The following is a 25,589-nucleotide window of genomic DNA, read 5'->3' on the forward strand; positions in this document are numbered from 1 at the left end:
GTGCGTCCAGAGATTGAGCCCTGCTGTACAGTGTGACAGGGATGAGTGCTGTGTTACTGAGGAGACTTGGAAGTCCCAGCCCTGACTCCAATAACTTTAGGGCCCAGAGCTCTAATTCTAGGGCCAGGGATCATAGGTAAGGGGTGTGAGAACCCTTGCTGGAGCCAAACACCTGGTTAGTTTTAAGGCTTATCCTAACTCATAGTTCTAATTGCAGAAATCTTTTAATTTTGTCTGTTTTATAAGATGTCTATTTTTAACCACATGATGACATGCTTGTTCTGAACTCACTCATCAAGATCTGTAAAACCAGTATCTTAACAAGGAAAAAAAATGTATGTTCCAACATATTGAAAGTTATTTTGATTTTTGTCAAGATGTTGGTTACTTTACATGATGAATGTGTTCCTTATAAAACATTGTTTTGAATTTATACTGCTGTTTTTTCTTTCTCTTCTCTTCCTTTCAGTTTAAAACATCTAAAGACTTTTACAGGAAGAGTGTAAATTTGGGGGAAATGGTTACTTCCTTTTACAAATGAATTTATGATGACTTAGGCACCTCATAATGTTTATCTGAGGAAAGACTTCAGAACTGGAGAAGCCTTCAAATGCTTTTCAGCAGATAAACTAGAAGATTTTAGCAATATGTTCATACCCTTTCTTTGCTGGTAGGAAGCCAGGGACTTCATTTTATTCTTTGATTTTTGTCTGTGGAATCTAAAATGTGCATTTTGAGATTTCATGTTTCATATATGAAACAGTCCAATTCAAGTCCATTCATTTTTACAGCTCTATTTTAACCAGGCACATAATACTTTTATGCTTTAGGAGCATAATGAGTCAAAATACTTCAACTTTTATATCTCTCTCTCTCATTGTACCACTTTCCATGTGCTCTTTATATGTATTATTTTCTTTAATTCTTGTAACAACCCTGTAAGGAAGAAGAACAATAATAAGATAGATAGGTAGGTAGGTAGGTAGGTAAGTAATAGATAGATAGATAGATAGATAGATAGATAGATAGATAGATAAATCTCTGTGTATCTACCTGAGCTCACACAGGGCAAACTTCACAGTGATCTGCCATTCCCATGCCAACATGTGGTCCTTTCCTCATGTTGGACCTGGCCTTGCTCTGAGTTTGTTCCTAAGAGGACTTCACATCCTCATCTCCTCCTTTCTATGCCTTTGAGGAAAGTAGAACATCTTCCAGAATAGTTTTGTTACAGCTTGGTTCCCCCCAAGGACTTCCTCATCAGTATATCACTGCTGTCCATGGTCTTGATTCATTTTGAGAAGCCTGTGTTGAGGTAACCATGTGAAGAAGCTCCACTGATACTTTCACTAACCTTCCTCAGAATGAGAAGCTGATGTTTCCCTAGTCTTACGCGTAAAGGAGTGCGCTGATGCAACATTTGAGAGTTACCTGTTTTCTGGCTCCAGCCATTCTCCAGCATCCAAACGTTGCCCATACGGGAATTCTGGAGATGCCGGTGTTATCATGGCAGACACTGCTAGCATGGTGGACAGATGACTTGGGCACCGGCCCCAGTTGTATTCATCAGTTTTTCTTCACTACAATGAAATTCTGGAGATAATCTACTTAAAAGAAGAAAAGCTCATTTTGGCTCACAGTGTTAGAAGTTCTAGTCCATGATCACTGACCCCCTTTCTTTGAGCCTCTGAGAAGGCAGTACATCATGGCAGGGACATGTGGTGAAACCAAACTTTTCAACTCACAGCCAGGAAGCAAAAAAGAGAAGAAAGAAGGAGCTAGGGTCTCACAGTCACCCTCAGAGGGATGCCTCCAGTGACATAAGGATTGCCCACAAGGACCCACCTCTCAGAAGCTTCCCTGTATCTCTAGGGTACCAGTCTTAAAAACATACTCACCAGTTAACTAGGAGAAAAGCTAATTAGAATGCAGTTCAGTCCACTGCTAGGCTCCCACCACCAGTATTGTAAAGCAGTTCTGCACTGCTAACCGAAAAGCTTCACAGAGAAAGTGATGCTTGTGCTAAGCTTGGAAAAATGAGGTTTCCGTTCAAGCATAAATGGTAACAAAGGGACATTTTTTTTTTTATTGTTGGTACTGGGAATTGAACTGAAGACCTTGTGCTTGCCAGGCAGGCACTGTGCTGCTGAGTTAGATCCCCAGCCCAAAGGGACATTTTAGATTTTAAAAAATTGATCAAGGCAGGGAGAAGGTATCAGTTTTATGCATGTTAAATGTACCCATAAGATACCTGCAGTGTGTCAGAGCAGCAAAAGGACAATAAGGCTTCAATAATAATTCCTGAAGTATCCAAAGGAATCAAGGATTATTTCAGTCTAGAAAAGCTTTTAGTCTCAGCCATATTTGGATCTTTGGCCAAACATCTATATGAATTTAGTAGATGGTTAATAAATATTACAAAGTTAAATGGAATTGAAATGCTATCCAAGCTAAATGTTTAATGTAGATTTAGGCTGAGAAAAGGAAGGGGGTGATTTTGAATAAAGGTATCATTTTGATGTTCTCTCTGTTGCCTTACTTATTCCTGCAGTAGGCAGATATTTACTGAGCACTTACAGATGGTGGGCCAGAGCCAGAGGATCAAGAATATGCAAAACCAACATAATTACACCCATTAGAAACCTATTCCTTTACTGCTGGAGTTCTCAATGACATATATGTCTGTCCGGAGCATTCGTGTTCCCTTCTTTCCAGCTTACGTGAATATAAAGCCAAGGTAGAACAAGGACAAAAGTACACGTCCAGCCTGCATCATCACCAGACAGTGTCTAACCGCAGTGAGCCGAGTGTGCGTGGAAATCTGTGTAATACTACTGGGCCACCCCCTTTCTGCACCATTAAGACGATCAAGCCAAGCAGCCCCAGATTCTGCAGCTTAGCAAGAAAACATTTTTTCCTAACCTATTTTTTTTCTGAATTTTTTATAAAAAATTGTATAGTTTATCCAACATATAGATGTTACATGAGAAAAAGTGTCAGAAATCACTGTCACATATTTGGGTATGTTGGAATCCCATACTTGGGAACAGAATAAATGAATTGTTTGGCAACTCCTAAAGTAACCATCACTCTGCAGATTGGGGTTTTTGCACCCTGAAACCATTAAGTAGGTAGTGATGACTGATAGCAAGGTGCTTCTGTTTGTCCCTTCCCTTTCAGGGTGTGTTCTTCCTCAACTATTCATACGTATAAGCTTTTATGACTACATTGTTTGACAGTAAGCTTATAAATGGTGAGACTAATGCCAGCGTGGTTTCCTGTAATTACTCCTCACATTCTCCATGAGAATCATACTCTACTTCCATTTCTTCTAGATAACATCTCATGACAATTCATGGCAGGACTTTAGAAAACTGTGGAAGGAGCCACAGCTTAGTAAAATCATCTCTAGCAGCTTTAAAATTATATGTAATTGTGTTACAATCTACTATTTAAAAAAAAATTAGAAGTATTTTCCTGTCTTTGCTTTCATTTCTACTGTGGTCACATCATTAAATCTCTGAAATAAGTATTGTACAGTCCTCATACTAATTTGAATTCCTCCTAATACAAGAATTAATGCTTAGAAAGCTAAGTGTTGTGGGATTAATGTGGGAAATACAAAGAAAGCAACTTGTTGTAGAATCTTCTGTAATGTATCACACTCTGCGTGGATGTTTCATGGGAGCTAATCCTGAATTCTCCACAGCTGTGCTGGGGTTGTAGCTTAGTGGTAGAGTCCTTGCCTAGCATGAGTTCCCCACAGTTGCTGGGGGCTTCCTTTGGTGCCCATTCAGCCTGCTGGACTTTCTCCCTGGCCTCTAGGCTCCTCTCTGGAAGTGGTGAGGAGAGGTATGTACTCCCCTGGAAAGTGGCAGCTGCAGATATTAATGGTATGAGTGAGAGCTAATGAACTGGACTGGGAGGAGTGAAAAAAGGAAGGAGCCTTTGTCTGCACATCTTGTGGAGAAAAATCGTTTAGACCTGGGGAGGAACCCTGGAGCTCCCAGTCCCAGGGACTGTGATTTCTGCAGTAAAAAGAACAGCCTGAGAAAGGGGTGCCTTGTGTAGGGTAGATGCAGGTTTGTGCTGGTCCATTCATACCGCTGTATCTTACCTGTACGCAAACCCTCAGCATCACGTACCATACCTGAGCCCATATAGTGGCCTGGCATGTATAACTGTTGATTTCTTAGAATCATATAGGCAGTGAATCAAGAGATGTTCCCTGAGAAGAAATAGGAGAAGTGTAGCCACTTTATGTTTCTTACCTTTATTACATTTGCCCTAAAAATAGATTCTGAATGTTGGAGCTTATAGAAGGCTCCCCATGACCTACCAAATTAAGATCCCTTTTTTCATGGGATATAAAGCCTTGAGCAGTCTGGTTACAACCCAGCTCTCCAGCGTCCAGCCCCTAGCAGTACTACTTACAGCCTACACTTGCCCAGTTGTACCTTTCCCTGACTTGCTTGGAAGGCCATCTCAAAAGCTACCATCCACCTATTCTTCCTGACCACCTTCAAAAAGAGCTCTCTCTCTTTTCAGTTTGCAGACTTTACAAAGTCTTAGGGTCATGGAGTATTTTTCTAAGTCAGTGTGTATTTGACTTGACTTATCTGTTTGATAATATTTGCTGCACTTTCTTGGGTTTTTACTTAACAAACTTTGGACTAATTCCCTTAATATTTATGTGTCTCTGCCATGTAATTTAGCACACGCAGTTGTATGTTTTTGCTGACTTTTCCATGTTATTTCTCTAATCTCTCAAACTATGTTATTTGGTTAAGAGTAAGATCATTCTTCTCAGTAAAGATTTGTTGGTTTATTGGTTTTTCATTGATTAATAAAAAGGCATCCTTCTGTGCCACCTACAGTTGGGATTGCTTTAGAGGTGACTTATAACCGCAAAAATTACACAGGAAATTACATGCTTTTTCAGATTCTTGCCTCTAACTCAAGTTTTTCTTTTACATTTTGTTCCACATAGTAACATATATTGCACATTACTTTAAAAAAATTTCTTTTATTGCTTCTTGGCCTTTTGGCTAAGATCAAGTGTAAAAAAATTTTTGTTCATTAAAGTAGAAAGGTAATACAAATATGTGAAAACATGAGAATAGAGAGGCTATATCCCTTGATGTTAGAGCTTAATGGAACTTTCCTTTTTCATAACCGTAATAAGAAAGTAGAAACCCTTCAGAATAGGTTTCATAGGTACCCTTCTAGCTTGTTTTTCATTTGTAATAAAAGCTTTTTATGTCCCCTTTCCTCCTCTGTCTGGAATGCCAGATTCTAACTTTAGCTCTGGTCTCCGACTCCAGCCTCTGGGACATCTTGCTGCCAGTTCCAGTACTGGGCTTCTGGAAGCCCCTGAGGTTTTGTACCATGCACCATTCCAGCTTTCTGCTCTAAGCTCAACCTCCTTCCTCCATCTTTCTTAACTCCCATGTGGAAGCCAAATTCAGTTGTACGAAGTAAGATACATCAGGCAGCGTGGTTAGGTAAAAGGTGATGAGTACATTACACAAAAGAAAACCACTAGTGCTTGGAACTAGAGTGAAACTGAGCACCTAGCACTGGCTCCTGCATTAGCAGATGAAAAGAAATCTTTCAGACCAACAAGCTAATCCTTTACCTGCCATTTCTTTATTCCTTCAGTTGTCCAAATCACTTTCTGTATCACTAGGCAGATTTGAAGTTTTGTTATTTTTTTTCCTAAAACATTTTAAAAACGAAGTTAAAAGGTAATTACAATTTGATTGAATAAAACAACTGCAAATAGACGAGTTATATTTCACTGTTTTTGGCAATGTTCTAGTTTTCAATGCAGTTATAAATAATTTCTCTGAAAATTATTCTTGCAAATACCACTCTTAAAATATCAGCTCCCTGGTGAATATTGTATGTTTCTAGTTTTCTTCTCTAAAAGTCACTTAAAAAAAAAATCAATACCTAAATCTTAATTAAAAGCTATTTAGTACTTAGATTTTTAACTACATTGAAAATTTCCTTTTCAGAACTCTTCCTTTTTTTTTTGGTTTTTCTCCGGTACCGGGAACCGAACTCACGATCTTGCGCTTGCCAGGCAGGCGCTTTTGCCGCTGAGCTAAATCCCCAGCCTGAAAATTTCCTTTTCAAAATAGGGAAAAATATTCTTCAGTCTTTTGTGACATTTTCGTGAAGATACTTTTAAGTCCACTCAGTGCATTGATCTTAATACTGTGTCAGATCAGTTTTTGCTACAGCAGGTTTAATTTTTAAAGTTGTCTTGCCAGTGTTCTCAAAACAGTGCTGATCTAAAGATAATATTACTTTTCAGAAAGCATTCTTGGTTCTTAAGGAAGATTGTCACCAGAGAATGCCAGCACCTTTAACTGCAATATGCTGCAGAATACAGGATTCAGCTGAAGGATTTTATCATATGAATTAGTGAAGAAACCTCAGGGCATTTATCAGATGAAAGACTAATCATGGTTTGATAACACCTTTTAATTTATCTGCTGGTACTTTTTAAAAATCCATCTGCCTGAATAATGATTGCTAGCGTATTTGTTGCTTTTTCTATAAAAAAAAGAGAGTGTCCTTTGACAGCTTTGTCTATGTTGAAGGGCAAGGATGGGGTGCTTTTCAGTGTGTTCTGCATTTCACAGAAGCCTTCTCTCTCTGTGGACAGGTGTTGAAATCTTCCTGCTGGTTATTGCTGCTTTCCTGTATGTGGAATAAGTTGGAAAGCTACTTGTTTGAGGGACTTATTTGCAATAGGAATGCAAAGTTTCTGTCATACCTCCAAGAAATGGGAAGAAGCAGGAAGCTGAGTCGAGGAGTGGGAATTCTGAGGGATCAGTCTTAGTTGAAACCAGATTTTTGAACTCTCGATCTTTATTTTTGCATTTATGACCAGGAACAGGTAAGGTAAACAGTGTCCTAAGTCCACATTAACAGAGTTAAATAGTGCCATGGTATCTGAAGTTGTGAAGCTGCTGTTTTGCCAGGAATATGAAAGATGCCTGTAAAAATAACACCACTACTTACTTAATCATATTTTTGTTGAATTGAAATGATGCAGTTGAACTTCGGGTTTTAAAGTTCTTTTAAAACATTAATCTTTCAGAACCTTTCTTTCACAGTTGCCATTAAACTCTTCCAAACCTTGTATTTGTGTACGTAGAGAAATTTTCGCTGATGTGTTGGAAATATGTAACCTGTATTTTGCTGCCTCACTGTCCTCTTTAGTAAGATTTGATTTCTCCCAGGGGATACTTCCTTCATCACGAGTTTCGGGCTTCGCTAACAGGCAGCTCTGCAGGGGTATCAGTTGAAGGATACTTACAAGAAAGCTAGAATGATTCAGTGATAATTGTGTAAGAACAATATTCTAATATGAAGGATATCTGTAATTGTTAATACTTGAAGATGGCAGAAAAGTTACAGTACCGTATATATGAATGTCAGGATTTCAAAGAGGAGTGTATGTGGGTGAGGGCACCAGAACTTAATCTGGAGAGGGATCGTGGGTCCTGGGGTGTATGCCTACTTGCGTCTTCTCTCACGTTACCTACCACAGAAGAAATGGGTGACTAGAAGCACAAGCATGGCAGAGGTCTTAGTCATTCATATGAGGATGAGATGTCACTGTCTCCTACTTAGCAGAAACGTCAAGTAGCCCTTAAAGGAGAAGTTGGTGACAAACCGAGAATTAGAGAATCACCTAATTTTAGAACCTTGAGCTCTGTCCAACACCGACATTATGCAAATAAGGATACTGTTGGCTCAGGAGGGTGTGATGGCGTGTCACAGCTCATTTGAGACGGTGAAGGCTTAGATCTGAGGGCCATCACCCTTGTTTTCCATCTGCCCCATCCTTGTTGATCTGAGTTTGAGTGAATACATTTTTTTAACAAATCTTTTACCTGCAACTCTATATTACCTGCAATATAGGATATGACTACATAGGTGTATCTAGTAAGTTGAAGTTCTCATTCTTTTCATCTAATCCTTCTTCAGTACCAAATAAGAGTACAGAAAGTAGAAAGTGGTAACTAAATCCCTCCATGATACAGTCATCTCTGTATAATAGTTCCATGGCTTGTGAGAAAATCAGATGGGCAATTTGAGTAGCTGTTTGTTGCAGAACTCAATATGGCTTGATATCTTCTCCACAGATTGTGTCACATTTCTCTAAAAGTGCTGTGAAATACTTTTTTGGACAGCAGCGAGAGAGACAGAGACAGAGAATGTGTATATGTATATGAGCAGTAGAATTATATAGCAATGAAATGCTTATTTTCCTTTTATATACACATTATATATGTAAAATAAAATTCTGAGTATATTACTTATATGCTAAAACATAAAATCGTAACATTCGGCAGGTTGATGTTTTGTCTGTCCAGCCTAAGATTCTCCTGTGAATAGGGAGGGTACAACTGTCACCCCTACCCACAGTCCGAAAGGCTCGTGTGTTTTCTTGCGGTTTTCTTTGTAATTCCTTTTAGAATTATAATCTAGAAATGTTTTCAAACTCTCACTGAATTTTTGAATTTTCATTTATAATGTGGAAGAAGCAACACAGAGCAAAAATTTTTTAGAAAATCAGAGTTCAGGTCAGAGTTTGAATTCCACTGTACTGTTGGTTAGCTTGTCGGTTTTCTAAGCCTTGTTTCCCAAATTTATAAAATAGGATAATGATATAAAAATGCCTTGTAAGGAAGGATTCATACAGTAGGGTTCAGAATTAGAAAAATAGATGTGAAACCTCTATCAGATTTTACACAAACGTATTTTATTTTTAGTATGCACATTCCATACATTTATTCTTACAGATATTTCCTTCAAATTTTTCCTTTTAAAATGTTTTCTTTTTCTGTAATGAATGCAGTCATTGTGTACTGCAGGCATATGAATAAAAATGTTAAAAGACACTTTAAAAAATAAATTAAAATGTCCACTTCTGTGATTCTGCTCTCTTGTTGAAGTCCTGGGATCTGTTGTAAATGAGGTGGTCTTATCACACTTTTCATCATCATTTACATATGGCTGTTCATTTTTGAGCTCTGCCTTCCTTATATAGTGCTCCCAACTGTTCTTTTTGGATTCCTGTCCCCAAAGTTGTCAGTACTCTCCTGTCATTTTTGATATATAACAACTGAAACCATTCATAGGGCTCTAGGTGCATGTATAACATGTACTATAGAAGGAATAGTGTCCCTTTCTTCTACCGATTTCCAGAACCTATTTCCGTGTTGACTGACTTGTACTGCAGTAGCGCCTTGAGCTGATGGGCCTGTCAGCTTGTCAGCTTCTTGCAAATACAGCATCCTCCCATTTGGATTGCTTTTACCCAAGTACACTTCTGAAGCTTATCATTCATGCTTACGCAGATTGGACCTTCAGAGTGGTGCTGGTTTTGTTTAGATTTTTGTTTTGCCTTTAGCCATACTCCACCACCACTAAATTTTAAAAGAATATGTAGCCACTCTTCTTGTCAACCTCTTAGTTTGGAGTTTAGTAACATTAATTAGACTGTTGCTGTTTGCCAGCCCTTACTGTAATTCAGCTGCTCCAACCTACCGATCTTTCTTTGTTAACCACATTTGTTGAAACGTTCTTATGCCAGGTACTGTATTAAGCAATCAGGAGACCAAGGACGGGTAAGGCGCAAGCACTCTTGAACATTCCCTAGAAGGTAAACTACAATCCAACATATGTATTAACAGTGAAATACTAGAGGTAAAACAGGATGAAGTGATAAGGAATAACTGGAAGACCAGTTCAGGTGGCACAGTAAGGGAGCGCCTGTCTGAAGAGGTGATATCTAAGCCCAGATCTGAATGGCAAGGAGGAAGTAGCCACATGAAGTTCCAAACCGAAGCACAGTGTAAAGGTCCCAATGAAGAAGGAGACCTAAAGTGTTCTAGGAACAGTGGAAGGGAAACCAGAATAAAAAGAACTTCCTTGAAGGAAACTGGGCAAAGAAGAGGTGGACAGAGACCTGATCACAGGGCACTGAAGGCCCAGGAAGGAGATTGGGTTTCACCAGAAAACACCAGGAAATTCTTAGCAGGAGAGATAGATTATCTGAACAATGGTATCTTTGGTGCAATGTGATAAAAGTGGGATCTATGCAAAATGTAGCTCACATTATTGTGTTGCAATATAAACAACCCAAAGATTTGGTTTGTGACTGCCTGAGACTTCCTGGAAAATGTAGAATTTCAAGCTTAAGCAGTTGCGTAGGATAAAGAAAAGTGACTGATTGATAACAGAGAAGCTATGGATGACCTTGATCAGACCATAGTAAGTTTTGAAGACAGTTGAATTCTTAGTGAATTGAATTGGATGGCAGACAAAACAATGGAAGCAGCGATAATTTTGTCAGGAAGTTTTGCTACAAAAGGGAGGAGATAAATGGTACAGCAACTCAGGGATACGTGGGATCAAGGAAAGTATTCTTGTTTTATTTTGTCAAAGTTAATTGATACTAGAGGTATTTATATGCTTTAGAAAAAGTATGTGCAAAGGGAAATTTACAGAGCGGATATTGGCACAAGTCACTCATTTAGAAAATGAGAAGAGATGTGATCCAGAGCACGAATGGAGGGTTGACTTTTGATAGAAACTGTAATACAGCAGCCTTGTTTAGGTTATGAAGATGTTCTTAGTAGCAGCAATTAATTTCAAGGTGTCCTTTTCATGGCATATCTTAGATGTGTCCTGTCAGAAAACACAAGTTGAAAGCGCCCAAATGGGCATACGTCAGGCAGTAGCAACAAGCCTTTAACATGGTCCTGAGGATCAGTTATGATATTTCTGAAATATTCCCAAGGACTCCTTTGACTCCAGCCCCTAAATACTCATGGAAGATATCCTTTACTGGAAATGTGAATGTGATCTGCAAGTCTGCCAAGACAATTAAATGGAGATAGAGGATAACAGTATTCACATGCAAATAATGAAGTTGGACTCAACTTTATACAGAAGAATTAATGAAAAATGGATCACAGACATAATGTTAGAAAACTGTGAAATTTTTAGAAGAAAGTGTAGGTGTAAATTATGACCTTGGATTGGACAGTGGTTTATCTATCACAGTAAAAGCACAACTGACAAAAGAAAAGTTAGGTAAGTTGGGTTTATTCAGAATTAACTTGTACTTCAAAGGATACCACTAAGAAAGTCAATCCATAGATGAGGAGAGAATATTTGTGGCATTTTTTGTTTTCATCCTCTTTAATATGTAAGTGTGCAATAAAAAGAGTGGTCAGAGTTGCAGTTTTTAATACATTCTTCAAATGTAATGCTCCCGAGAGCATTACCATTTTTGACTCAAAGGCAGACTTGAGTTTGGGAATGACCTCATTCCATAGAATTGTTAGCTGACTTTTCATGAAAATTGGAGAGAATATTTGTAAATCATATACTGATAAAGGAGTAGCATGTAGGAGATGAGAAGAATTCTTACAACTCAGCAATTTTTAAAAACTCAATTTTTAAAAATGGGTAAAGGATTTGCACAGATGTATTTGCATTCGCAGAGACAAAGATATATAAATGGCCAAAAAGCTCATGAAAAAGATGTATAGCATCATTAGTTATTTGGGAAAACAACCCAGAAATACTATGAAATACCACTTCACACCCACTGGGGTGGCTAGAATCACAATAACAAGTGTTGACAAAGATGTGGAAAATAGAAATCTTCGTATAGTGCTGGTAGGAAAGTAAAATGGTGTACCTGCTTTGGAAGACAGTTTGGCAGTTCTTCAAAATGTTTAGCATGGAAATACCATATGACCTAGTAGCTGTACTTCTGCATACATATATAGCTGAGAGAATTGAAAACAAACATCTGTACACGAACTTACACACAAATGTTCATGGTGGTATACTCAAAATAGTCCAAAATTGAAAATATCCCAAGTGCCCACCATTTGATGATTGGATCAATAAAATGTGGTATAGTTATACAATGGAATATTATCATTCAGTCATAAAAATGAATGAAATTCTGACACATGCCACCACATTGGTGCATCTTGAACAGATTTTTTTCTGAATAGAAGAAGCGAAGCACAATGGCCCCAAACTGAATGATTCTATTTATATAAAATGTGCAGAATAGGTAAATACATAGGGACAGGAAATAGATTACTGGTTACCTGGGGGAAGGAGAGAATATAGAAAGTGGTTGTCAATGGGTATGCAGTTTCTTTTTGTGGTAATGAAAATCTTCTAGAATTAGATAGTGGTAATGGATACACACATCTGTGAATACTGCTAACTGTATACTTTAAAAGGTTGAACTTAATGTTATATGAATTATATCTCAATAAAGCAGTTATTAAATAGTAAGATGACTTCTGTTTCTAAAAAGCTATTATTTTTCATGTGCTATGAATAACAAAATGGAAAGATAAATTCATGATAAAATATAAGAAAATTTTGAGGAGAAGAGAAAAATTATCCTACAGATAGCAATGCATAATATAGAATTGCAGAACTGAGTGTAGAATCATCATGGAGACAGACCAAAAAAAAGTAAAGTCTAAAAAAAGACATAATCATACATTTTAGGAAAGTAATATATAGGATAGAAAAATAGTGCCCCTTGTCAGTGTGGAAAATGTAAATTACCTATGAAATGTTGATATTCAGCACCTACCTGGCTTTATCAGCTGGCATGCTGAGGTGAAAATAGCAGAAGCTAATCTTGGCAAGTTTAAGCAGAAGAGGAATTTTCAGGAAAAGGATTAATTCAGAGGCAGTGGAAAGCCAACCTCAGAAGATAAAAGAACCAAAGAAAGCTAAGGAGCTGGGAACATAACTTCCGTTGTGCCACAGGAATAGGACGGTGGGTGCTCCCATCCTGCTGTTGCCGCTGGGGACTGTAGCCCCATTACTGCTGCTGTGACTAAGCTCTAACAGTCTGTATTTCTGTCACTCCTGCCATTTCGAGACCTAGGCAGGCACATCCAAGGCAGAGCTGTGGTCATAGGCCTGCACCCTCATTGCTAAAGTTGGAAGGGGAGACCTGCACACCTTAAGCTACTGTGGTGGGAGGTAAATCCCTACAGCATCTCCCCAGGTAAGGAGGTGTCCAAATGGAGGGAAGCCAAAATGACAGATTTCCACTAACATTTGGAATGAATAAAATTAGAACCATACTCTATATCATAGATCAAAATAAATTCCACATGGATTCAGAATTTAAATGTAAAACTTGAGACCATAGAAGTGCTTAAAGAAACTACGTATGAATATTGATGCAATCTTGGTTCAGAAAAGTTGCTAAATATCAGAAGGCTATTAAAAATATTGATACATTGTGCACTACACACATGTACTAATAAAAGAAATGCTGGTCAACGTATGACCCAGAAAGGGACTCATAGTTAAAGACAAACGTGTATATAAAAATAAACAAAATATGATACTTTTATTTTTACCTTTTTAAGAAAAACAAATATACGCCCCAAAAAGGAAAGGATTAAAATGGCATATACCAGAATGTAATTAGTGGTTATCCTTGGATAGTGACACTAAAGGTGATTTTTGTCTTTGTTCTCTCTCTGAATGGAAGAGGTTTTTTTCCCCAAACTTATTTCTGTTTAAATGTAAGTGATTGAGTTGGTTGGTTTATGAGTAGTGTCTGGGTCTCCCTGAGTAAATTTTATGCTGAACTTTGCAAAGTGAAAATAAATCTACAGAGCAGGTAATAAGACAATGCTATGTAAAAATAATGTTAAGGTAGCTGTTGGAATTTACTACATTCTGTGGTACTTCAAAAAAAACTAAATGATTGAAGGATGACTATAAGAATGCCCCCCCTTGAGGCCGGGGATATAGCTCAGCAGCACAAATGCCTGCCTGGCAATCACAAGGTCCTGAGTTCGATTCCCAGTACCCAAAAAAAAAAGACGAAGAATGCCCCCCATATCATGATAGTTTTCTAAACACCCACCTCCCACTCCCACACACACACAATGCTTTTGGTTTTGGTTTGATATATTTTGTCTTGTTTTTAAGAGACCTCCACCTTGATGAGGAACTCACTAGCTGGTATTTAGGGTATTAGCTTTTAAGTGGAAGCCAGATGTAGGGACTCTGGAGAGTTTATCATAGTCCATATTTCCTCACTTTCTGCCCTTCCCTATGAAACGAGTTCCCTCAATATTTTCTGTTCTACAACACTTTCATCCCTGGGGTTTTTGTTCCCTCTTAGCTGGGATTCCTGCCTCAGTAAAGGATGTCCCACACCTGTTTGCATAAGACAGAGTGGGCCCTTCCCATCTAAAGATGCCTTGCCCACATGCAAGGAAAGGCTCCTCATGGAAGCCTTAATGCTAAAGGACCAGGGAGGCCCTTTGTGTTCCAGAAAAACTGATCATTGCACATTCTAGAAACAGACCAAGAGATCTGAAGACAGCAAACAGTTTTAAAATGGCTGCCGGTTTCCATTCTTGCTGCTCAGTTACTTTTCTTGTTCAAAAAGAATTCTGGCTTTGATTTCTTTTACGAAACACCATGATTTTCAAGAAATTATTCTTCAAACGGGAAAAAACACCTTCTCTTATGACCATTTCCTCAGGGGGACTCATTGAGCATTTCTGTCATGTTTCTCAGTCATGAACAACATGACTGAACTTTAGTAAGTGTCGCAGTGTCCCTGTCTTCATCCTATATGTTAATATGGGAACCCCATTGCTCCAGACCACAGTTACATTGGTGTGCAACTGTGTTTGGTGTTAGACAGCTTAGTGATACAGTTTTTACCTGTTATTTTGCAAGATGGATAGGGAATGTCTTGAGCATATGTATATATTTTGAGCTATACATTTCCTGTGAACTTTTGTAGCTCATGTTTATATTTCTGTTCTTTTTCTTCTTAAATGCATTTCTATTGACAACATGGTGCAAATATGGTAGTATCTAGATGAGGAAAACAGTATGTTCCTTTTCTGTGGTAGAAGTTAGGAAGAATTATCCTTACCTGGTTTTCTTGGCATCAGCAGATGAGCTTCTGCCAAGACGCTGGTCAGTAGTGGAACCTGGTGGTACTGTGATGCATGCCGCGCAGTCCACAGTGGCCCGCAGTGGGGAAGAGACAAGTGCTGCTTCGGAGACAGGGTCCCTTCCCTCCAGCACCTAGCTCCTGTGGACAAGAGGTGTACGTGCAGTGATTACAGGGAGGCACACAACCAGGCCGGCTCTGCTGTGAATGATAGTGTCTGTAACCACGAGCTCTTTCGTGCCTCGCAGTCCTCAGTCACATGTGGGTTGAGCAAGACTCACACACGTACTCTTCTGTCTTCCTAGGAGCGGCCTATTGCCAGTTCATGGACATGCTCTTTCCAGGCTGCATTAGTTTGAAGAAAGTAAAATTTCAGGCAAAGTTGGAGCATGAGTATATTCACAATTTTAAACTTCTGCAAGCATCATTTAAGCGAATGAACGTCGATAAGGTAGGTGACTGACTCATTTGTACCTCCATAAAATGCATCCTTTCATTACAATTGTTTTTGAACAGAGTGCAAAAACCTAGGAACCTATCAGTAGGATATTTGTTGATATCTTAACAAGTGGGGATCTATACACAGCATAAAGCATCAGCCCTACTTCCCGTATTTGTATGAGTTTATATTTCAAAAGATTGTCTAAACTTGCAGCCATTAGGCTGGAAACTATAACAGGAGTCAAAACCAGTAAGATGTTGTTGTTGTGTTTTAGCACTGCAGATGAGAAATTTTTATGTTTTCCAGATGCCTCTGTAGTTTCTTTGTGTATTTTGTTTCTTTGGAAAAACAACACATTATAGTGGAAATAGCATCAGTTTGAATCCATGACTTCAGCAAGTTACTTAAAGTCGTTGGGTCTAAGCTCACCCATCTGTAAATATGGGACGGACACCTCTTACCTGTGGTTATGAAGATGAAATAAGGAAATACGTGTAAAAGTGCCCAGCATTGTATATGTCCTCATATTCTCAGTGGCCATACGTTGCCCCCTTCTCCCCTTTAAATATTATAATTTTGTGGTAGAGTGATACCAATGCAGTTAGGTACTAGAGTGCATTTTGCTCCAGTGAAGAGCTGTTGCTTAAATCTACTTAGTTTCTTTCTGTGTATTTACTACTAGTAAAATACATATTTATGTTCCTATTTCTCAGTTACGAGAAGTCTCTTAGAATGATTAAACTTGGAAAGAAATGAATTTTTTTTGTTTGTTGTGTTTTTTGGTTTTTTTTTAAGACAGAGTCTTGCTGTGTAGCCCAGGCTGGCCTCTAACTGGAAGCAGTCCTCCTGCCTCAGCCTCCCAAGTGCTAGGATTATAGCTGTGTGCCACCATACCAGGCTAAGAAATGAATTTTGAATAATGGAAAACTTTTATTTGAATAAATAATAGTAATAAATAGGCCAGAGCAATAGAAGATAAATACTGGATTATAACACATTGAGGTTAAGTTTAGGAGTTTGAGAAATTACATATTTTTAAAACTTAATACAAGGGGCTGGGGATTTAGCTCAGTGTCACAGCGCCTGCCTGGCAAGTGCAAGGTCGTGAGTTCAATTCCTGGTACCAGAAAAAAAACAACAACAACAAAAAAAACTTAATACAAGTAATGTCTTCTTAAGTAAAAACATTCTTATCAAACTCTTAAGAAAATCCAGCTTCTCATTTTCTCAAAATTTTTATTTCAAAATATACATTATCTTTAACATTTTAACCTTTCAGATCCTTTTCAACTTCATGTCTTTTTGCTGTGGCTAACTTCCAATTAGGTCTTCTGTATATTTTCAGAAGTAGAACTGTACGAGTTCTCCTTCCTTTAATAAGTTAACAGTTTCACTTGTGTCTTTTTTGTTCGTTTTTCTATTCATAGTTCTACAACAGGAAAACAAATTATCAAACTAATGGGCTCCATGTTTCTAGAAGTAAGCACATACAGAATGGATAAAGTTGTTAATACTGAAGAAAATTCTTGCAGTGGCATGATATTTATGGCCTTTGTTAGCCTCTGTAGCTTTACTAAGCTATGTTTGTACCCAGAGGTCCTGTGAGAGATGGTATTATGTATCTGTTGTGTCTGTCATAGCCCAACAATATCTGAGAAGGTTTTGTGCAGAGTTTTGCTTGCCTGCTCAGATTTTGAACTTACACTTCTGAAACTTTCATTTTGACAGAATGCAAGAGCAAGTCAACATAAATAAGAACCTTATTTTAATGGGTAAGGTACCACCATTATCTAAAACTCTAAATTCTTACAGTCTGGTAGTAGACAAGGTACAATAGTGTATGTTCATTAAAGGACCATGTTTTCTAAGAAGTCATTTTCTAATCAGTGACCACATAAAAGTTTAAAGCTCTAAAGACATAAAAGTAACCAGTACAATGAAAAATTATTTCACTGTATGTGTAGCAAGAATTCTTTCCCATGAGAGTTAAAGGGAAGTGAGAAAATGGAAATATCAGCGCCAAAGTGTCAAGTATCAGAAAAGCCTTCATGACAAATGTGTTCTCTTGACAGTTTGCTTCTGTTTATTTTGTCCTGTATTTGGTTCAGTTTCTGTTTCAGCTGTCAAGAAAGCACTTTTGAGAATTTTATTACTAATAACTTAGTTTAATGGGTGGCCGAAAATGCATCAGTCACTTTGCCCTTTCAAACTCTCATTGATATTTAAGGTCTTTCAGTATTTTTTAATGTCTTATTGATACATTTTAGAATATGGATGGCATGTAGCTCCTGAGGAGACAAAGCCCTGCTGTAAGTTTCTTTAGTTTCCATTTATATTGTTACACAATCAACCCATGTGCTTTGAACCCTAATTCTGTCGAAATCACATGTAAACACACACAGTCTGACTCACCTCTTAGTTTTGTCCCTCTGTCATTGTTCCCATTCACTTAGTACTCCTGCCCAGAGATATAGGAAGTAAAATCTGCAAAGGTACAGTTCAGAGGGCTCAGTACCTTTCCATTGCCCTTAAAAAAACAGTGACCCACTGAATTAGAGCTAAGCGATCAAACTCTGTTTTTTCCTCGTTATAATTCCAAAAGTCCCTTGAAGGGCAGTATAGGGAGCACTGGTTGACTCTTTAGGTTGTGGCAGGAAAGGTTGCTGCATGAAAAGCTGAGCTTCCTCTCTTGGAAGCTGACAAGAATGCTGTGCACCTCCTCCTCCAGGGGCCGCCACCTCTTCCTCTGCTCTCTGATGGTGTGTTGCTTACGGTCCTCAGGAACCCATGGATTACAGGGTTTTTACAGGGTATTGTGGTTAGACTTTTACATACTAGTCTCTCTGCATTATAAGTGAGAAAACTCATTTTGTTTAATGTGAACCACTAGATTGGTATCCATTCTTTACTTGAGTTTTTTCATTTGTACTCTCTATTAGCTGTAATCCTTTTAAGAGTTTATCCCATAAACTTGAGTCATTTGTAGGAAAATGGATGTATCTTGAGACCATAATGTTAAGTGAAATAAATCAGACATACAAACTTAAATATCACATGGTTTCTCTTATGTAAGAAACCCCAATTATAAATATAAAGCAAAATAAGAGATAGATAATAGGAAACAGGGAGATAGATTTTTTGCAGTAAGGAAGGGGACCAAGAGATGAAGACAAAGGGAAAAAAGAATCCAAATGTGTTATGTACATGTACAAACTTCCCATAATGCATGTGAGTATTGTGTACTGCAAACACATACTAATTTTTAAAAAGTATCACATACAACTGGACGAAATGTTACAAAGAAACATAGGAAGGCTCATCAGTCTTGAGACAGCACAACAGCCCAAGCCCGTGTTTTTGTGGAGCAATTCCCTGACAATCAAGATCCTATAAGGGAAGACCAGCCCCTCTTGACAGCGAACGTTATTTCTTCTTTGTCTAGTTTCCTCAAAGGTATTAGATATTACAGGAGATGTTTTGGGTAAGTTTTTCTTTAACATGATGAAAAATTACATTAATTATACAGCTGGGTAAGCAGCTGGGGAGAAATCGGTGGCCATGAAGTGTAGGTAAGTAGGAAATACTCACATGTAGGGAACACTTCAGTTGTACTAAATAACAGCCAATCTGGGGTTCTTGACTCACATGGTGATTTTTTGTCGTAGGTAATTCCGGTGGAGAAGCTAGTGAAAGGACGTTTCCAGGACAACCTGGATTTTATTCAGTGGTTTAAGAAATTCTATGATGCAAACTATGATGGGAAGGAGTATGATCCAGTTGAGGCGCGACAAGGCCAAGATGCGATTCCTCCCCCTGACCCTGGCGAACAGATCTTCAACCTGCCCAAGAAGTCGCACCATGCAAACTCCCCCACGGCAGGTACTGTCACCATGAGCTTGTGGAGTCACTTTCAGAAAATTGCTCAGACCCTCCTGTGCTTCACCCTGTGTGTGTGAGTGATTCCTCACAGAACTCAATAGTTTAGGGACTTGGGTGGATTTTATTATTGTGTCTGTCTGGCCACAGTTACCTTTCTGTGAGCAATTTGTCATGAGTATGACAGTCTTGATTTATGCTATTAAAAGGCAGAGATAGGCATGTTATATCATTGGAGCATAGTGCTAAAATAATATTCCAGGGATAGAGTTATTTTTCTCTCTATTTTCTTCAGAAAAATTTCAAGTAATCTCTTTTGGTTTTGACCAAAGTATTTTTACTGCTTAATTGCTGGCAGTACAGACCATAATGTGAACTGATTTATTTTATTACATATGGATCATGTATAATCCTTCAAAGGAAACTGTACATCCTGCCATCTGTAGAGACAGTGCCAATATTTATGTGATAATGTGAAGTAATACCTCATTTATTTACCCCCTTCCAAAAGTGAGTCATTGAGGATAAATACCTAGAACTTTGAAATATTTTATGCTCTTCTGTATAAAAACCTTGCTAAACTATAAACATCTTCCCATAAAAAGCAGGCTTCACCAAGCAAAACGTGTGCTTATACTATTGAGTCATTATTGTAAATACCACTTGGATTTTGGACATTTAAGCAGTGCTAGCCTCAGAAACCATTTGTGTCCATCCCAAGTGTGGAACCCATTGTTCAGATTTGTTATATAAGTAAATTATACTTATTTTGCCTGTCCATCAATCAGAATAGATTAGAAATGGTTAACAATACTTTCATGCTCATAATAGCTTTGTAATCGTAGTTTTCCTCATTGTTTTGTTTTTTTTTCTTTTTTCTTCCGGTACCAGGAATCGAACTCACGACCTTGCGCTTGCCAGGAAGGCACTTTGCCACTGAGCTAAATCCCCTTCCTCATTGTTAAGACTTTTGTTTAACCCTTATTTTGGTATTTAGGGCTGTATTCCAGGTACACTGAGACCATTAGAAGTCTGATATTGTTTTTTAAATTTTATATTTATGTATGTGGGGGGTATACATGAAATATGCATATTTACTAGGATTTTAGATGAATTCTTACTCATCTGCATTAAAACAGGTAACATAAAAGAAGAGGAATAGACTACTCTGGAAGATATTTAGAGGGTAAAATACATTGAATGTTGGTAGTGAATGGATACTGGGTAAAAGAGAGGGAAGGCATCAAGCATGATTTTTTTTTTTCCTTTGACTTCTTGGTTTGTCTCACACACCTGGATGGAGGAGGGTATTGTTCAGGAATTCCTAAAAGAAAAGGACTTGAGAAGAAATCCTAAGTTTACTTTGAACAAACTGAGTTTGACATCTAAATAGGCAATTTGTGTAAATCACATTAAGCTATAAAGTGATCAGTGGATGAATCCACTGACAGGTATGACAACCCCATGAGCCAAGCCTCTTACCAAAGCCTCACCTACGAACACATGAGGCTTGGGGGTGGGGGCACATCTAGATATACCCATAATATCCTACCTGTAAATCATTTAGAGGAGTGATAGAAGAAGGACTGACTTAAAAGAATTGAACAGTTTGATCCCCATTTAATCAATATTACCCTAGCGATTATACTTGTATACTTACTGGTTGACCATAGTTTTGTCCTACTTCACACCCATCCTGTGATTTGCCATTGGATTAATATTACCTAAATGACTATACTTGTAATCTTATTGATTGATGATAGTTCTGTTCCACCTTAAGCCCGCCTCACCTTGTGGCTTTGCTCCATAAACACCCTTGAGAAGCGGGGTTGGCAGGCAACCCGTTTTCTGGGCCCTCTTCTGTCCCTCTCAGACAGAAACTTTCTTTCTTTTAATAAATTCTTCCTACTCTTAAAAAAAAAAGAGAATAGACAACAGAAATGGAGACTACTGAAGTCCAGTCAGGAATTACGGAGTGATGAGCTGTACACTAAGAAGCGAAGCACAGTCTTCGGGAATGTAAACTGGCACATGCAGAGGGGGAAAGCAAGAGGAAACTGGGAAAACGATGACCATCAGGAAGAAAACCAGGAGAGCTCAACATCATAGACTGAGAAATTTCCAGAAGGATGGTCATTAACAGTTCTGCATAGTAATTGTAAAAATACCAAAAAGAATGCAGCCTGAAAATGGGTCGAGGCGTTCTGACTCCTGGGAGGTGATGAACAGCCCTTCCGTGAATTGGTCCATTAAGATGCTGAGTGCTTAGGCCAGGGTTGCAGCAATTCAGCAGGGTCACACGGTTGTGGAAGCGAGGCGGTAAAGGACAGGACACTTTTCAGGGAAAAAAATTAAGGAAAATAAAAACAATGGGTTGGTGTAGGGGAAAAATATTGATGGCAGTTTCAAGAAATAAGATTAGAAGGAGAATGATACTCTTCTTGATCTTTTCTGTTTGCTTTAAGGATAAGGTAAAATGATCAGGTTTGCAAGATGGGAGAAAGATCCATGGAGAAGAAATAGTTGAAAATAAGAAAAAGGAGGAATTATAGGGTCATGAACTTGAAATAAGCAGGAGAAAGGGAAGCCAAAGGCACAGAGGACTGAAAGGAAAAGAAAGATTTGTTTTTCTGGAGAAGAAGTGATGGGAGAGAGCGAATAAAAATTAAACCACAGGGATGTAGGAAACAAAATTTCATGTAGTCGAATGAACACATACTTTGGTCAGTAACTTTCATCAGTCTAAGAGCTAGAGTGGAGGAGGGGGTGGTGTGTCTTCCCCAGAGTGGAATTTACGAGGCACATCAAGTGGGAGGACAAGAAGGTGAGAAAATCAGGGGTGGCTGGTATTTCGCATCTTAATGTCATTTTCTATAGATGTTAGTGATAGACACATAGGTATTGAAATGGAACTGCCATAATTTTTAGTAGTGAAATTGAACAGACCTCAGAAAATTTTTCTTCCATAATCATAACATCTCCTTAATTTCTTTTAAACTTGGTCTTACTCTGGAAAGCAGAACTGTCACAGTGCTGCCTTAGCCACATTTTCTAGGAATTCCCTCATCTGTCTTTCCAGAAGTCACAGAGAAACCCGTTCCCTTTTTGAAAGAGTGTCCATGAACCTGAGAGAGAAATCTATATTTCCCAGAGCTTACCCTCTCAGATGACAAAGCTCAAGAAACATATTAAAGTCAACAGATAATAAATTTAGTTTTTCATGTTCCAGAAAGCAGCAGTTCCTAAGACTGTGTTCCTGATAACTTTGACCAGGTTTGATCAAAGTTGGTCTTAGGAAGAAAGGATATCATCAGGAGTAAATTAATCATTGCCCTTCTAAATAAAATGTTCTAATGATTAGCCATTGTAAGGTAGAAAAATTATACTGGGGGGAAATTACATGCAATGTACATCACATGTAGAAAATCATTGTTAAAAAATATAATAGGAGAAAGGCTCCTATATGCTCATTAAGACCTTATTTTTCTAGAAGTCCTAGATCCAGATACTGGGAACAAAAGCAAGATGTAAGCCAAAATGTGTTTTAAGAGTCAGAATAGGTGTTGTAAAATATATGCTATAGAAGTCATGCACTTTACTTGTGAGTTTCTAAGGTACTCTTTCTTAATTTAGACATAGCTATGATAAACACAAGGATATAGTTTCTCAGCACATAACTTATTAGGACAGGTGTACCTAGTGCCAAGAAAATGCAAACATCAGTAAAAGTAGAGCCAGAAATCTTAAAACCTTACTAAAGAGCTCAATATCCTGAGATCTTTACCTAAAGACCAATTAGATCTATGCCTCACTTCCCCCTAGTGTGTCTGTGACCTTATAGGTCTCATAAGTCCCATCTAATTCTTAGAATTCTGTTATAATTCTGTATATATGATTTTGACTCTGAACCAGTTCCTCCATGAACTGTTTCTATAGTCCTGCTGTTGGTATCCCTTCCTGTAGCCTGAAACCACCCAAGGTCACATTTCTTATACAAGTCTCAATTTTGTCCTTCTACAATTTAGTATAAATTAAAGTGTGATGAGTGTCAGGTCTCTAGGAAACCCACATTTATCTCAGGATCCCACCATGTCAAATAATATTTTTCCAGTCACATTCCATGTACATAACACATGGCAATTCTTTTTTTCATCCTCTTTCCCTTCCTCCATCTCTTGCTCCCCCTCCCACTTGGAAAAGATCTGTATGTCTACTCCCTGTTTTCTTTTATTTTGCTTTTTATTTATATTTTGGTCTTCTCATAAACGAGAAACCATGTGATGTCTAAGCTTGTGTGTGTGTCTCATTTATTTAACATTATGGCCTTGAGGTGCTCTATTTTCATACAAATGACTCAAGTTTATCCTTTTTTATGGCAGACTAGCACTTTATTGTGTGGAAACATTTTCTTTATTCATCTGGTGATGAACATGTTAGACCCCTTCCAAGATTTAGCCGTTATGAATTGTGCAGCTATAAACATGCGTATTTGTGTATCATTACACTGTAATAACCGGGGTCAGTTGGAATTTCTGTCTTTAGTTTTTTTAGGGAATCTCTATACTGATTTCCATAGCAGTTATGCTAATTTGCATTCTTATCAACAATGTAAAAGGGTTCCTTTTTTCCTGCAGCTTTGCCCGCATTTGTTATTTGACTTCTTGATGATGGCCTTTCTTTATGGGGTAAGGTGGAATCCCAGTGCTGTTTAAATTTGCATTTCTCCAGTGACCCCCGATGTTGAGCATTTCTTCTTGTATTTGTTGGCTATTTGTATTTCTTCTTCTGAGAAGCGTCTATTCATTTTAGTTGCCCATTTTTTGTTGGGTTTTTTCCTTTGGAGGGAAGTGTGACTTTTTTGGAGTTCTTTATATACTCTAGATATTAGTTCTCTGTCTGAGCAATAGTTGGCAAAATTTTTTTCCTACTCTAGGTTTTCTCTTCACTTTGCTGTTTCCTTTCCTGTGCAGAAGCTTTTTAATTTAATATGATCCCATTTGTTGATTCTTGGTACTTTTTCGTATGCCAATCGGGGTTATATTCAAAACGTCCTTACCTGTGCCTTCAAGAGTTTTACCTATTTTATCTTCCAGCAGATTGTTTCTGTTTTAACCTTTAAATCTTTGATCCATTTTGATTTTGATTTAGTACATGGTAAGATATAGAGGTCTAGAGCAGTTCTAATTCTCTAAGACTTCATCATTTCCTAATTATCTGCATTAGTGGAAACAAGCAGTGGCTGGTATAATAAAAAATAGAAAATAGTGTTGTTATTTTTTTGTTTTGGCTTTGGAAAACTTGATTCATTTTGCAGCAAATTTATCTCTCTCCCCAGTATTTCCCAGGGCTAATATTAAAATTAACTTGCATGCCCTGTTACATGTTAGCAAATGGTAGCTCCATGTTATGGTAGCTTACACATTAGAAAATGGTAGCTCCAGAGCATCTTATATAATAGAGGGAATAAAGTAAAGTGGGAAAAGTGATTGTAGAATGGATTATGCATATGATAATTGAGAGGACTTTATTTATAATAGCAAGAAAAAAATTGTGTCGTTACATCATCCAGAGTGCTTAAATAGTCCCACACCAAAAAGGGTTTATGTATAAAATACATGCATTCTACTTATTTGATACTTCTATTTTTATGAGAAGGTGCTAGAGTTTCTGCCATTTCAGTACAGATAAAAACGTTTCTTCTGTGGGTCAGAGAAGCCATAGAGTAGTTTGGTTTCAGTGTGTACTTGGGTGACCACCTGCACTATAATCAACTGTGGCATAAACAGAGGTGTCATATAAGGGTAGATGGCTTCCAGGTAAATTTGATTCTGAGAAATTGTATCTTGAATTGCTTTTGATTTACTAACCAGGAGGATGCATTAAAATACATTTTCATGATGATAGGTATGCATTAAGTGCGTATCTCATTGTGAATCATATTTATAAATTTATTGCCATGAGCCATATCTGCAACTTGAGATAGCTGTCTGGGGAGATCAGTCCTTATGTGTGAGCACTTACTAAACTTAAAAGGAAACTCAAAGGCATGGTTTCTATAGCAACTACAGCTTAGACACACTGCAAATTCACATATATTAATGTATTTAAATCAAACTCCAGTATACAAATATAGTGTAATGGATTTAGAGTTGCTTTGGGAATTGAGTCTGAGCTTTCTCTTTTCCTTAGGGACTTCAGTATTTCAGCCTTAAAATCAAGTTAATGGAAATATACAAAAGTAGTTTCAAAAAGGAAACA

The 25,589-nt window shown here is 37.9% G+C and overlaps 1 protein-coding gene across 4 annotated transcripts in view; it reads left to right on the top strand.

Annotated features, from left to right (window-relative positions):
- The window catches only part of Mapre2 (microtubule-associated protein, RP/EB family, member 2), a 158,691-nt gene that overhangs the window by 104,073 nt on the left and 29,029 nt on the right, over positions 1-25,589 (top strand). For all 4 annotated transcript variants that reach the window (XM_005372794.2, XM_005372792.2, XM_005372791.1 and 1 more), the window contains 2 exons: positions 15,319-15,464; positions 19,121-19,334. In XM_005372794.2, the coding sequence (XP_005372851.1) occupies positions 15,319-15,464; positions 19,121-19,334 (360 nt within the window). The remainder of the gene's footprint in view (positions 1-15,318; positions 15,465-19,120; positions 19,335-25,589) is intronic.

The sequence above is a fragment of the Chinchilla lanigera genome, unplaced genomic scaffold, assembly GCF_000276665.1.
Source record: "Chinchilla lanigera isolate Chin_1 unplaced genomic scaffold, ChiLan1.0 scaffold00001, whole genome shotgun sequence".
In the NCBI taxonomy this organism is placed as follows: Eukaryota; Metazoa; Chordata; class Mammalia; order Rodentia; family Chinchillidae; genus Chinchilla; species Chinchilla lanigera.